This window comes from Rutilus rutilus (genome assembly GCF_951802725.1).
Source record: "Rutilus rutilus genome assembly, chromosome: 17".
NCBI lineage: Eukaryota > Metazoa > Chordata > Actinopteri > Cypriniformes > Leuciscidae > Rutilus > Rutilus rutilus.
In genome coordinates, this window is record NC_140230.1 from 26,298,120 (window position 1) to 26,312,651 (window position 14,532).

General features: G+C 35.8%; 1 protein-coding gene across 1 annotated transcript in view; it reads right to left on the reverse strand.

Moving 5' to 3' along the window:
* The window catches only part of ptprub (protein tyrosine phosphatase receptor type Ub), a 246,951-nt gene that overhangs the window by 25,060 nt on the left and 207,359 nt on the right, over positions 1-14,532 (reverse strand). The window contains exons 19-24 of the mRNA XM_084385145.1: positions 12,414-12,443; positions 12,036-12,196; positions 9,081-9,268; positions 5,109-5,181; positions 4,735-4,811; positions 2,928-2,945 (exon numbers count right to left, since the gene is read on the reverse strand). Of these exons, the coding sequence (XP_084241271.1) occupies positions 2,928-2,945; positions 4,735-4,811; positions 5,109-5,181; positions 9,081-9,268; positions 12,036-12,196; positions 12,414-12,443 (547 nt within the window). The remainder of the gene's footprint in view (positions 1-2,927; positions 2,946-4,734; positions 4,812-5,108; positions 5,182-9,080; positions 9,269-12,035; positions 12,197-12,413; positions 12,444-14,532) is intronic.

The following is a 14,532-nucleotide window of genomic DNA, read 5'->3' on the forward strand; positions in this document are numbered from 1 at the left end:
ATTAAAAAACCAGATGCATTAAGCATGATAAATTAATTTCATATGTTAAAACATGAACTTTAACAGTCCAAAAGTGAATATTTCTCTACTATATACTACTAGTAATAATTTCTTTAGGGGTAAACATATTTTAATAAGGAAAAAATGACTGATTGCATCTTTAAGCTACAGTCAAGATTGGTAATTAGCTACACTACATAAGTTACAAATAAAAGGTAGCTACATTGAAGATATTTAAAAAGGCATTTCTGTAATTAAATAATTATATTATATGATTAAAGTTGTTGTTGTTTTTTAAGCCTGGAACAGAAAATGAGGATCTAAATTAGGATGACGGCAACTCTAAACACATAAATCTAAACCACAACTAAACAAATAAACCACTGAAATCAACCATTCAAATGGACTGATTCGCTAAAATGAATCTGACCTCTCAACACTACTCAAGAATTTCTAAGGAGAGTGTGTTTAAATTTTGACAACATAACTCACTGACATGTAAGTCCATTTTGGGGGACTTTATTTCGGAAGCTACTTTATTCCGAAAACTGAAAGCAAATGAAAAAATGTAGTCAGGTTAGTAGTGTAGCTAGTGCGTTTGTAGACTTAGTTGCATTAATAGTGTTGGAGAGTAACAAATAACAAACAAACAAAAAGACTTCTGCTACAAAAGTAATAGTCATTTGCCCAAACATAAAACTCATCATGGAGGACATCAGCTCCCAACACAATTCCTCCAACTCATGTTTGAAATGTACAGGGAGAAAGAAACTCTAGGAACATCTCAAAACATGCAATTTACTCATCAAAGCTAAGCCTTTTCAAAGAACTACCTGGGGATGCTCCCAAAAACGGGATCTGTTTTCATTAAACAGATATTAGCGGAATAATAGAGACACGTTCTTTATTGTTGCTGAGCATTTGCTGCTCCATATAGAAAACTGCAGACGCCCACTACATTTTAGATTGGGCCAAGCTATTTCCTGAACACTGTACAAACAAACATAGAAACAGACACACAGTAGATGGAAAAAGAAATGGTGGGGGATGTTTGTTCCACATAGAAAGGATTCATCACTCTATGGGGTTTACAGGGGATGCAGGGGAAAACGTTTGGAAGATAACTGTGGTCCAAAAGAGCTTTGTAATGCTGATTCATAAAGTGGTAGCATGATTTTCTATTACTTACTCAAGGGGGTTTCAAATATTTTTAATGCCAGGGACCCCAAATACGAAGACCTCCTTGTCAAAGACTCCCCATAAAGGCAGCTATCTATAAATATTAATTTATACTGTGTGAGCTTGCAGTTAATCTCATGATTTCCATCCTTAGAACGTGGAATGAAATATTACATTTTGCAAATCCAAAAAGCCTTCCCTCGGAGCCTCGCTTTTATTCACAACAAATTAAACACAGCAAATACTATAGTCTTATGTATGTCTCTACATAAATCTCCAAATCTAACACAACCATGACCAAAGAGCACAGGTCAGCCATATAGGTATTAAAAATAAATAAACGAAGGTGCAGTACATTCCGCAGCAGTGCAACAGGATTTATAGCGCACTAACAGTGACCGTCCCGCTGGAGAAAATGTGAGGTATATGTCTTGCTCAAGGACACATAGCGATAGGGAATCTCAGTAATGATTCAGTTCACAGGTCGCCCTATCTGCCATCAAATTCGTGATGATCATATCACAAGCCCAAAGCTGCAACTGCACCAAACCACTGTGGCTGAAATGCAGCTTTAGTATGATTTATCAAGATGATGATACATCGTGCCTAAAGTTATATATTTAATGGTTGATTTGAAAATAGAAGGAAAGTTTACAGGACACAGAAGCTCATTAAAGGGAGAAAAACAAACAAACAAAAATAATAAAAAAAGGCTTCACGCAACACTTTACAACACTTAGCAACTTAAAACTCAGAAATAACGCTATTAATGCACAGCATAAAAAGCTCAAGAGATCAAAATGCTTTCTCCAAAGGTCTCCGTGACTGATCATATTTTATAATAACTTTTGAAAAAATTATCTTTTAAGTCTTGCATATGTATGATAAACGCTGATTTATATTCTCATATGTTCATATTAAAAAATGCGCAGCTCCTCATCTGTTGTTTAATAATTAAATAATTTTATTATGAAAGTTATTATGAAGTGTCACCCTGCTCTTTTTCATACATATGTCATCAGTAATAAGAGCTCTGCTGATGATAATAATTATAAAACACTGGTTTAAAGCAGCCTCAGGTGGTTTGCTGGTCTTAACTGGTTCGATCTGGTCTAGCTAGTCTCCCAGCCTGTCAAGTTGGTGTTTAGCAGAGTGGTCAGATGGTCTTCTAGACGACAAGCTGACAAGTGTCACAAACTCTTCTAAAAACCAGCAAACCTGCTTTTTCTTTCAATTTGAAAGGTGGAATCTATTTGAGTATGGGCTGCTTGTCTATTCTTCTAAAATGTTGACTTCCTGTCAGTCACTAACATATTTTGTCTTAACTTTAGTAAATAAAGTTAGAGTCTGCTAAAGTTCAGGTGCAACTCAGTAGTCTCTCAAGCTTTGATGGCCAAACAAAATCTGGATTTAAAGGGGTTTTGGGCACTTTTCAACTGGTCAGGTTGGGAGACTGACCTCCACCTGAGCACCAGCTTGGCCAAGATAAGAGGCTGGTTAGGCCCTTAGGCTGGTTTAGGTTTTTTCCCCCCCAGCAACTATCCTAGACTAACCCCCTGACCTCTGACCCCTCTACGCGTTCACTTTTATGGACGAATATAAAGGAGATCTGTGTGTCACGGAGCCACTCTTCCTTAAGTTTACGTAATCCAAACAGAGCAATGCCATGACACAAAAAAGAGATCTATAGGGGGAACAGAGGGAAAGAAACCAGAGAGAAAGAAAAGAAAGAGCAGCGAAGTACTTACTTCCCTGTTTATCCGAATCTACAGGGTCCAAAGTCGAAGATGTGGGGAAGGGGGGTAGAAAAAGACAAGACAGACTCTAGTTAATGAGAGGCTGAAAAGAGCTAGAGGATTAACAGATCACAGACAGAAAGAGAGAGAATTAGAAGAAGAAAGAAAGAGAGACTTGTGTTAGCTGGCTAAGCTTCACGTCAGGGGAAAGACACTTAAAATGGAGGCATACATTTTGGATGTGAAGGTGGGCAGATCTTTGCAGACTAACCTTAAAGTGTGATGTGTGTTATTTCTGTTCCTCAAGCGCCATCAAAAAGAATCGAAATAATAATAGCTTTCAAAAAGGCTTCCTGAACACTCCCTGTCTCTGCCATTGGTTGGACAAACTGATAGCCACGCCCCCAAAATCACTCCAGTGGCTGAATCAGTGTTGCTATGTGGGGCTGGTTGAAATGTTCAAACAACAGAATGTTTTGAAATTGTCTTTACACTTCTCAGGGAAATTAAACAAATGGCTAGGCTTTTAAGCTAGGAAAGTATTTTAACAGAGAAAAAAAAATACACACTTCTCATTTAAATTGCTCATTTATTCTTGTATAAGCTAGTTCCTTTATTGGGCTGATTCAAGAGATACTCAAAAGGAACGGACAGAAATGAAAAGGAGTAAACACATTAAACAACAGAGCTGCACTCACTTTAATATGTTCCCTTAATAGCCTCTACTTACTGCCAGTTTACAAAAACACTAAAAAGAAGCATCCTTTCATTATAGGTCCTTTCTTGACTTTTTTGTGCTTTTCTACTCAAGGACAAAATAAAAATGGGACAAAAAACAACAATTCTTGTTAAATTGGCCTATGCCCTGTTTTGCTCCTGTATATTGGTTTATACTGAAACACTGGGATTCCAAGGTATTTCAAGATTAATTGATATTATGGCCAATCATGAAAGATTTGGAGGAGAAAAATAACAAAATACCCCAATACTGTATATAATTACACCTATGTGTCTTCTTGACTCATGGCTATTCATCCTCTTCCAATTTCTTTCAAATCGCTCAATGTTACACATACGTACAGCATTCCTTTCGGAATAAACAACATAATCCAGCAAATCACTTGCTGTATCTAAGATCCAAACAGTCAAGGTGAGGAAATCGCAAGGATTTAGAGTGAGTTTTGATCCAAAAACTTTTTAAAAAGCGATAGTTCACCCAAAACCGAAAAGGTATTCAATAGTCATCATTTTCTCATTTTCAAAATTCATCCAATTTTTTTCCCCCCAGAAGAAAGTTATACAGGTTTGGAGCAGAAATGATAACGGAATTTTCATTAATGGGTGAATTATCAGTTCAAGCAAATAAGTGGAGAGGGTCCCATGAAGAGAGGGTGGTCATTTCCAACCTGGTGCATTCTGGGCCAGCTCTGAAAAGCAGGTTTAAAGAGGGCAAGGTTTCAGCTGACCATCCGTATCCACCTGCCTCTTTATTAAAGGGGAAACCGGATACAAAGTGACCCTAAAACCCTTTGCCACACATGTTAGTAGGCTACGCTTCATATCTGACCACATTCTCTCCAAAATCATTTGGGAGGTCAGATACACAAGGACAAAAATAACAAGCTATCAAGCCTCACCCACCACAAAAAGGACAGTTAGAGGCCTAAAAAGTTTTCTTATCAAACCTGATATGATGATATGCCACATATGGTGAGAGTGTCCACAGATATTGAATAAAGTCCAGGGGAGCTACATAACAACAGAAACAGTGTGAATGTTTGCGAGTCTGGCTGAAGAGAGTATGTGACTGCTGACTTACATCGATGTAATTGGCGTTGATATAGTCGGAGTTGGGATCACCGAGCAGCGGGTGCAATTTCACTCTGTGACGGTCATCTGAAACACAAACACAAACACAATCACATGAGCTCACTTTGGGGTCAAGTCACTAAACAGCTGCATTACTTTTGTGCAGTAAACAAGTCTCCTTTCAATGCAAATTAGGTTTATTACAGGAAATTTGTTGGCATGTTAAAGCTGTTATCTGATTTACAAAGTTCCTTCAGTAAACTGGGTTCTATAACATCACAGATAGAATGTAAAATGCCATACAAACTGAAAAATTCTAAAGGCATTGCTCTTCAATCATGATATTTTTTTATAAGAAAGCAAAGACTGAAAAAATTTACTCACAACCCATCAGGGTATCGTTTCTTCCCTTAGTTTTATCCTTCTTCTTATTGATATCCCAGCCATCAAAGAAGCTCTACAAATACATAATCAAATAAAAAGAAAGAGAGAGAAAGATCATTTCTGTTAATTGTGAGAGATAATCACAGTATTCTTAGATTTTGTTTGAAATAAATGTTATAAAAAGACAAATTTTGACATAAACAGCATTTAGACCAGAGAGACTGGATTGCTTTGCAACCCTAAAACTTTTTATTTTCTGATATTACATTAAGCTAAATTAAATACAATTTCACTTTCACGAAGGATAAATATGATTTCATGTTTCTGTTACATAAAAGGAGGTCATTAAAAAAAAAAAAAAGTATGTTAACACTTGATTTATTATGTGCAACTGCATATATTACTGAAAAGAGATGAAAATATTACATTACACAGTGGACGGCAGGTAAGGGGAAACGGAATATTGAATCAGGTAGACCAAAACATTTCTAAATTAATTGATTTGCATCCTCATCTTGTTTCAGATTCTCAGATGCTGCCAAACCCTAACCATCAAATCTGACATGCAATGAAATATAAATGTGAATAGAAGCAACATTTTTACATCCAACTAGGTTTACTAGGTGTAAGCACTTCTTAGACTGCCAATTCTAGTGAACTAAAATGGGGCAGAAATGTATATATGTATATGTTTGGGAAAGTTCCTTTTAAAAGTAATGCATTACAATATTGTTACTCCCTAAAAAAAATAAAAAATAAAAAAAATAATCATTGCTTAGTTACTTTTTATGTAAAGTAAAGAGCTACATTACTTTTGCGTTACTTTTTCAAACCTGGGCTTGCTGTTTTTTAAAAATAAAATAAACATTTATTTTGGAAAATGTAAAGGCCGTTATCCACCACAAGTAAAATGAATAAGCCTCAGGCTGAAGGAAATGCAAATTCAAACCTGTGATGTTTATATAGTAATTTTTGCTTATTAGTATGGTTGAATTGGTTCATCAAAGGTCAACAGCAAAGACATTGCTTAATAAATTGAGATTAATTGCAGGTTTGCGTAATATTCTGAGTTTGCATTTCACTTTTTATTCATTTCGAGGAATACTGAATCTGTTTTTGTGGAAATGAGATGAGTAAATGCATGCTCACATTTAATCTAGAACTACAATAACCATCAGGCTTGCACACAACAAAACTGCTCTCTGATTTCTATCAACATGTGGACAGGAGACCTGTCAGTCAAGAAAACAAAGGAACTGGCGTTACTTTTTTTCAAAGTAATGCATTACTTTACTAGTTACTTGAAAAAAGTAATCTGACTACATACAGTAACTTGCATTAGCAGGTGGACAAAGTATACAACTTCCTTACTTGAGTGAAAGTACAGATACTACTAGTCAAATATTACTCCGTTACAAAAGTTGTAAAGACCGATTAAGATTTTTACTTAAGTAAAAGTACAGAAGTAGTTTTTAAAAGTACTTAAGTATCAAAAGTAAAAAGTAAATGTCAATGCATTGTTCTATTATTGTTGCATTGTTGTATCATGTAATACTTACAGAACCTTATGCCTCTGAATCTATGCCTGCCTACCTACCCTCATATCAACATCAAATTTATTTCTAGAACACAGTTCCAGTAGTTGGATTGAATGTGAGATTAAATAAGTGCACTCAATAACGTCCACAATGGTTTCGGACACCCAAATGGCTGTTCCCTCAAACAGTGCCCTATTTAAAGTTTTTTGGCTTTTAGCCTTACTGTTATCTATAAGCTAGTGTGCTCCAAAACAATGACACAATTCGCATTTAGAAGACCAACCCAACATTGAAAATGAAAATCAGGCTGATGTCAGAATCCAACGCCAGATTGACATTAATTTCCAACGTTGGACAGACATTGTATTGTGTTTGAAAATGAAAATCAGGTCGACGTCAGAAACCTAAATCAGTCGGGTTCTGACGTCAACCCGACTTTCATTTCCAACCAAAATGCAACCCCTGCAACCAAAATCATCTCCTGACTGACGTTACTACTTTCTTCTCAAGGACCTTGACAGAATGTAGTGGAGTAAAAAGTAACTTACTCAAAAAGTGTACTTACAGTAAGTACAGTACTCAAGTAAATGTACTTTGTTACTGTCCACCTCTGCTTGTTATGCGTTACCTCAAACACTGTACACACACGTGTGTGTGTGATTCTTACACAGTGACCTCAAAAAAGTACACAGAGAATGTCTTTGCATTACAAAAATGCCACTTGATATACAACACAAGCACAATGTTGAAGCAAACCATTTCTCAATATATATATATATATATATATATATATATATATATATATATATATATATATATATATATATATATTAAGATTCACATTATAAAACAATACATATATTGTTGAAAAACATATATTTTTTTTGCACTTCAGACCTCTACTCTCTCTTTCCACAATCTAAACTAAAGATCCTGACAATAAGCACTGATCAATGGACTGTACTTGTGGTCCACGGGGAAATAAAGCTTATGAAACCCAGCCGGTACATTTGTGTTCCCTCTCAAACTCTGTGTCTCTTCTTTTCCGCTTATGAAGCACAAAGACACTGACCTCAAACACACACACACACACACACAGTGTCACTGCGTATTGATTTTTGAGCTGAATCTGTTTCACACTGAGGGGAGAGTTTAATGAGTCCACAAGCTGAGCTCTAGAGAGGTAGGCCAGTGGCAGAACTCTGATTGCGTGGAGGGATGTTTTGTCTCGTAGCTCTGTGGACAACAACAGTTAGAGGAGAGTCAACAGTTCGCAAGAGTGTGACGGCGAGAGAAGATGCTCAAGCCGCATTCTGAGGAGAGAAAATTAGCTACGGAGGAAGGGATAGAGGGAGGAAAAGAGATAGCAGTGTACGCGCTCTTTGTGCAGTAATGCTGAGGGGCTATATGACCTCTACTTTCATCTCAATAACTGCTCCTTCTATAGTCCATGGGGGAGAGATGCGAACCTATCCGTGAAGAATGACTCAAACTTGCTTTTACATAGCGTTCTGAAAGTTAGCTAAGCCACAGTTTTGCTATGTAATGTGCAATGCATCAAGGTTCTTTGTGAACTGCTCATTTACAACATATACTCGTCACTTTACGTCAGTTTGGCTTTTGTTAACTAAAAATAACACTTAAAAATTGTAATAAAATGGAAATAAAATAAAATGGAAATATTACATGAAAAACAAGTAACTTAAATATGTTAAAGTAAACATAAAATACTAAAATTAAAATAAATTAAAGCTATATAGAATAATGATAAAAATGAACAAAAAACATTTTGAAACAAAAAAATGAAAAATGAAAATATAAAAATAAAAGCTAATTCAAATTCTAAATAGATTCGACGCTGAGGTTTGTTTTTAAGGCCTGCAGTGAGTTCTGGAGACATCTGTTTGCACCGACAGCTCCCTCCACTAAGAAAATGGCAGAGCCCAGATAAGCAACACTAAAGCCCTAGCATATTTAAATTAATCAGAAAATCTGTAGTGGCAGCTGAGAAAGATTTATGTGATTCTGACAGAAACCTCTTGCTCAACCATTTTCAAAGATATGCTATCAAAGCCTAACTAGCCCGATAGATGTGGTGGTTTCCTCTGAAATAAAACTCAAAACCTGGTGTCAAACTGCTTTTTAAGGAACAGTTACTTCAATAACTCAATATTTTAAATCAATGATTGTAAAGATACTTCTGGAAAGGTGTTCTATAAATTAAATGTAAATATATGATAATAGTATTAATAATAATAATAATATTCTTAAACTTATTGTTAAACAGTCTAAAAAGTCCAGTCTAAACCTTGGAACGTCGACAGACCATTCATGAACAGTCGGATTCATACTGCACATAAAATAAAATTTAAATGTAAAAAATATATAAAAAAAATGAATAAAATAAAATAATAAAACACAACACAAAACCTACCTCATACTCCTGTTTAAAGCCATAACCTTCTGCGGTTTTCATCTGGTTGATGTGTTGTAGGAGGTCAGCAACACGCACTGCCGGGTGAAGCTGACCCGTGTGATAGGGCGATCCTTTACGGCCACAATGACGCCTAGGCGACCCACCCAGCAGACTGCTGGACTCATTCATGGAGCTCCGTGGATCACCTTGGTGAAAATGAACAAGCACAGACCAAATGTTTGCACAATATTTTTCTTACAGTATAAACATATACAATAAACACAGCATAGGAACAGCTGAACAGCTGCACCTGAAGTAAGCAGCTCAAGTATCTTGGAAAAGTTTCATGAAATAACCAATAAATATTGTATAAAAAAATAACAAAACTCCAAACAAGTATAATAGGGTTAATCTGAGAATTATCATCCCCTTATGGCACTTCATCTTCTGTGTTTATAATTGGTATTCATAAATATGATCAGGGAGCAATTATGAATTCATGACTAGGGCTGTGTATTCAAATAAATTAGCAGTCTGCTACTCATTTCTCAACGGAAATAGGAAAGAAGAAACCCAGACAGTATATTCCACGCAGTAGACACTTTAAATGTAGCAAGACAGCTCTGAGACATGCCATTAAAACTTCATTTTGATCAAGAGATCTCTCTCTTTCAGACATCAACTATTAATTGCCTGCAGAGTCAGATACCTTTGAATAGGATATTATTAGTGTTTCTCTTCTTTTTTTTTTTTGTCTGCTCTAATTTCTTCCAAATTGAATTTTTTTTTTTATATATACTATTTGTTCTCTCCCTCTCCTACTGGTTTCCATGGATTATGTTTATATTAGGATTTATAGTCTTATGTCAAGGGAGACTTGGTGTTATATTAGGACGTGGACAGCACTACATCTCATATTTAAGAGCTGTGAAAGATTGAGCGATTACGGAAGGACTGCGGCTTTGATGAAGCTTTCACACTGACTGCAAATGAGGACAAATTACCAGGAGCTTACCTAGTCCCTGATCCTCACTTTAACTGTGTACGTGACTGAAAGCCTCTAACCATTCATTTGTGTTCTTTGCCGTTAGCGTCTGGTACTCTCGCTTTTAGCACCTTGTGAGTGTGAGGGGAAACAATTTAAGAGTTCTAGAACAGTTCTAGAGTTCTATTTTCTGTGAAAGTTTTCTCAAAGTTTTTATTTGCGACTAGTTTTTCTTCATCAGCACTGTAAAAAAAAAAAAAAAACATCCCCAAGTCAAAATTTTCTAGTGACTGGTCACATCTAAATTTTTCAATTAGTCTGACGTATTATTTCTCATTGAGCCAATGTTTTGCAACAAGAATTGCACTTGGGCCAATTTAAAAATTTAGATGTGACCAGTCACTAGAAATTTTTGACTTAGAGAGGTTAGAATTTTTTTACAGTGAGTTTAATCACACATTAAGAGTGCTGGATTAAGTCTAATGAATTTTATGGAATAGTTTCCCCCAAAAAATATCAATTATGTCATAATTTACACACCTTTGTATCATTCTGAAACATTGTCTTTTTCATATTGAACACAAAATGAGAAATAGTAGCTCTTTTTAGTGAAATTTAAATGCTATTTATTTTTATATTAAAATCTTTTTAAACTTCAAAATGAATAGAAAAAATTTGCATTATATATATATATATATATATATATAAATTTGAATAAAAGTAGTCTATATGCTTTGTGTAAGGAACCTGAAATCATTATTCACTGACAATCCAAGAGCATGATCATTCAAAACAGTTTTGCGAACTGAATCAACTGATTCACTGAAAAAAGATTTGACTTAAGAGAACAATTTATTAAAATTGGATATCAATACTTCACTCATAAAGTTCACACAGTCAAGATTTTCTGTGAAAAATGATGTATGACTGTTTCTCACACAAAGCAATGGCTTCAGAGGACTTTAATCATACTTTTATTGTTACAGGTGTCATTTTACAGCTTGACAGCTTCAGTCCTCATTCAATTTTCTTTAAAGTGATATTCTTTAAAAATTCTCCTTTCATGTTTTACGGAAGAAAGAAAGTCAAACGTGTTTGGAACAAGATGAGGGTGAGTAAATGATGACAGAAATGTCATTTTAGGGGTGAATTTCCTTCAACACTTTATAGCTTAAGTTTAAGACCTACTTGAGTTCCCATCATACAATGCGGCATAAATCAGTTATATGGTTTACTGTTTGCTGTTTTCACGTATGCTGTTGCTGATCTGTTAGTTGCTGCTCCCTGTTATTTATCATGAGTATTAGATATGTAGTCATTGTTTCGGTTGATGTAATGCAATGTGCAAGTTCATTTAACTGGAGAGAATAAGTTGAAGCAAAGTAAGACAAGTGCATGCTACTTGATTTTTTCATGCATTGCTTCATAAAGAAAGCAGATCATATATAGTTTAATCAACTTTCTGCTCAACGAACAATTCTGAATTATTCTACTTTTACACAGGGAGCTCAAATGATAAAACCACAAATTAAATTTAAAGGAATAGTTTACCCTAAAATGAAAACTCTGAATTGTCATCAATTATTCATTCTCATGTCCTTCCAAACTCTACAAAACGTTCATAAAATAATTGTAAAATAAATTCATATGAACCAAATGGTTTAATCCAAGTCTTCTGAAGAGACATGATCGCTTTATATGATGAACAGATTTAATTTAGGTTTTATTCACATGTAAACACTGATCAGCGAACATACATGGAGCACTCAAATATGGTAAACAGAAGCTCAACCATTCATCCTTGCCACTTGATTCATATGGATATCTTTTACAATGGTTTTATGAATCTCTCAGATTTCATAAAAAATATCTTTATTTGTGTTTTAAAGATGAACAAAAGTTTAATGGGTTTGGAACCAGTGTATTTTTCTTATTGAACTCAAAGAGAGAACAGTTTTTTTTTTTTTTGGTGTCGTGTCACGTCTTACTGCGAGTGCTGCACGTATGGGTGTCCATAAATGACAAGGCCATCCTCTCGTCCTCCTGCAGAGTGCTCTGATCAGTGAAACTGCGCTCCATGGAGCCCATCATATTACTCTTCTCCTGCCTGTACGTAATGGGGGTCTTATTCATGTTCACCGGCTTCCTACTGAGGAGACAGAGAAGAGGGCGAGGAGGTAGGAGGGGGTGGGGGGTGGGGGGGTAGAGATATGGAACGTGAAGGAAACGAGAAAGAGATGAGGCGAGTTAGGGGAGTTGGTGAGAGAGAAAGAGAAGATCATCACTCTGCTGCCACCCCCCTCTCCAAAATGCACACAAAAAAGCCATGAGAAATGATGATGTGCAATGGAGAAGAAGCCACTTACGGATAATAAGAGTATGAGTAGTAATCCCTTCTGGAGAGAGAGGAAAAAAAAAAATAGAAGAAGAGAAGAAAGGGGAAAAAAAGAGAACAAGAAGAAGAAGGGACATGAGATGCAAGCACTGGCAGAGCCCTGATTAGAGTGAAAAATGGCAAGCCGTCAGCAGCTTGCATTTGCCACGCGAGTAATGGGACGCATGCAGATATGCACAAAACCTCAGCCAGAGCGGGAAATGGCGGCCTAATCAAATATGTCTTCTTGTTGCTTTTAATGAGTTTAACAAAGAGGCCTGCTGAGAGGGACTTTTATATGCGCTCTCTGCAATGTCGACTTCACTGCGGTTCGGCGGCACAATCTAACCCAATATCTGCTAAATTGTCCAATGAATTGCTTGGAGAACACTTCCATCTGCATCCGTATTACAAACATTTTTCAACTCCATTTTGGGGTGCATTTGGATTAAATGGCTTAAAATGTTCTGTCTTACACAAAGGCCCGGTATCTCTCTTTCCATTTCAGTAGGAAGGACTCCCATCACTAACTGAAGTAGGCGCGTTACTGTGGCACTTTATCTCCGGCTAAATGGCTGAGCTGAGGGTTTGCTGCAATCAAACGTTTAGCTTACATAAACGTTTCCCCCCCCCCCCCCCCCCCGAGAAGTCAGAGAATGAAAAAAGAGAGGCTGAGGAGGTATGTTCTGATCATTTTTCATGTAAAAGATAAATAAAATGCTCAAATGCAAACAAATTAGCCATCATATTTGAAATACCACATTAAACTATAGCCAAAGGTGGTCAATATGGTTTGTTTCTGGCAGCTGGTTAAAAGATGGATCCCCTCCAGTTTAACCAATGTAGTCTAGCATAAACTACCGGTAACAAATTTGGAATAATTCATGTTTTTGGAATCTCTTACTCTTATGTTAACAGAGGCTTAAAAAATACAGTTAAAAAGAGTAATAGTGTGAAATATTAACTGAAAATAACTGGTTTTCTATTCTAATACATTTTATAACTTAGCTTTTCCATTATAGGAATACAGAGAATCACATTTTAAAATATATTAAAATACAATACAAAATATATTCCAAGTATTTGACCAGTAGTGTAAACATGTTAATGAAGAGGGTCCACCAGGTTAACCACTTAAATCAGCAAGGAATGCATCTTATTGTTTTTTTTGTTGAGATTAGAGATTTTTTTAGAACACTATTTTTAGACGAAATAGTAAATTATATTTTATTTAATACATTTTCTAATTATAATAACAAAAACAACAACAAAAAGAATACTTCATTATTATTATTAATCTCACCCCTGGTTTCACAGACAAGGCTTAAGCCTAGTCCCAGACTAAAATGCTTTATATATTTTAAAATATGTCAGTGCCAATGTTTTGTCTGAAGATGCACACAAGTAATGCTTTTTTTTTTTTTTTTAAGGCATGTTTATAAAAGCTACTTAAATGCCCTAACTGAACTAAGGTCTAATCCTGGCTTAATCTAAGCCCTGTCTGTGAAACCAGGCCATAATTTGACTATTGGTATAACATTTTAAGAGATATAGAACACTATTTCTTTAGACAAAATATGATATTTATATAATATAATATTTTCTTAAATAAGTAAATTGGACATACAAATAATTAGCTTAATAATCAGTTAATCGTGCAAGACTAAACAGCAATAAACCATCTAAAACTGACATAACAGACTAAAGTCTAAAATAGCAGCTTTTAGGCAATCACTATTCATGCATGTGAGAAATTCATATGAAACAGAATGTGAATGGTCTTTATCGGTTGCTGAAGATGAATCTATGAGATGACCATTGCGTAGATTCATCTCCAGTGATTGAGGAACGAGAGGCCCGTGTCTCTCAGTTGCCACGGGATCTGATGACCTTTTGAGAACCGTGGGCTAATTATCTCTGAAAGCACACTTTTTCCATCCCAATTACGGGCTCATTTCTGGTTCAGGGCGGCAGCGGGCAGGGCCTAATTAAGTGAGTAATTGAATTGCATTTCTCTTTAATTAAATATTTCACACTCAGATAATCTCAGAAGATGAAAACCCCTGGCAATCTCTCCACCGATGCACGTGAGAACACAGTGGAGAACACCT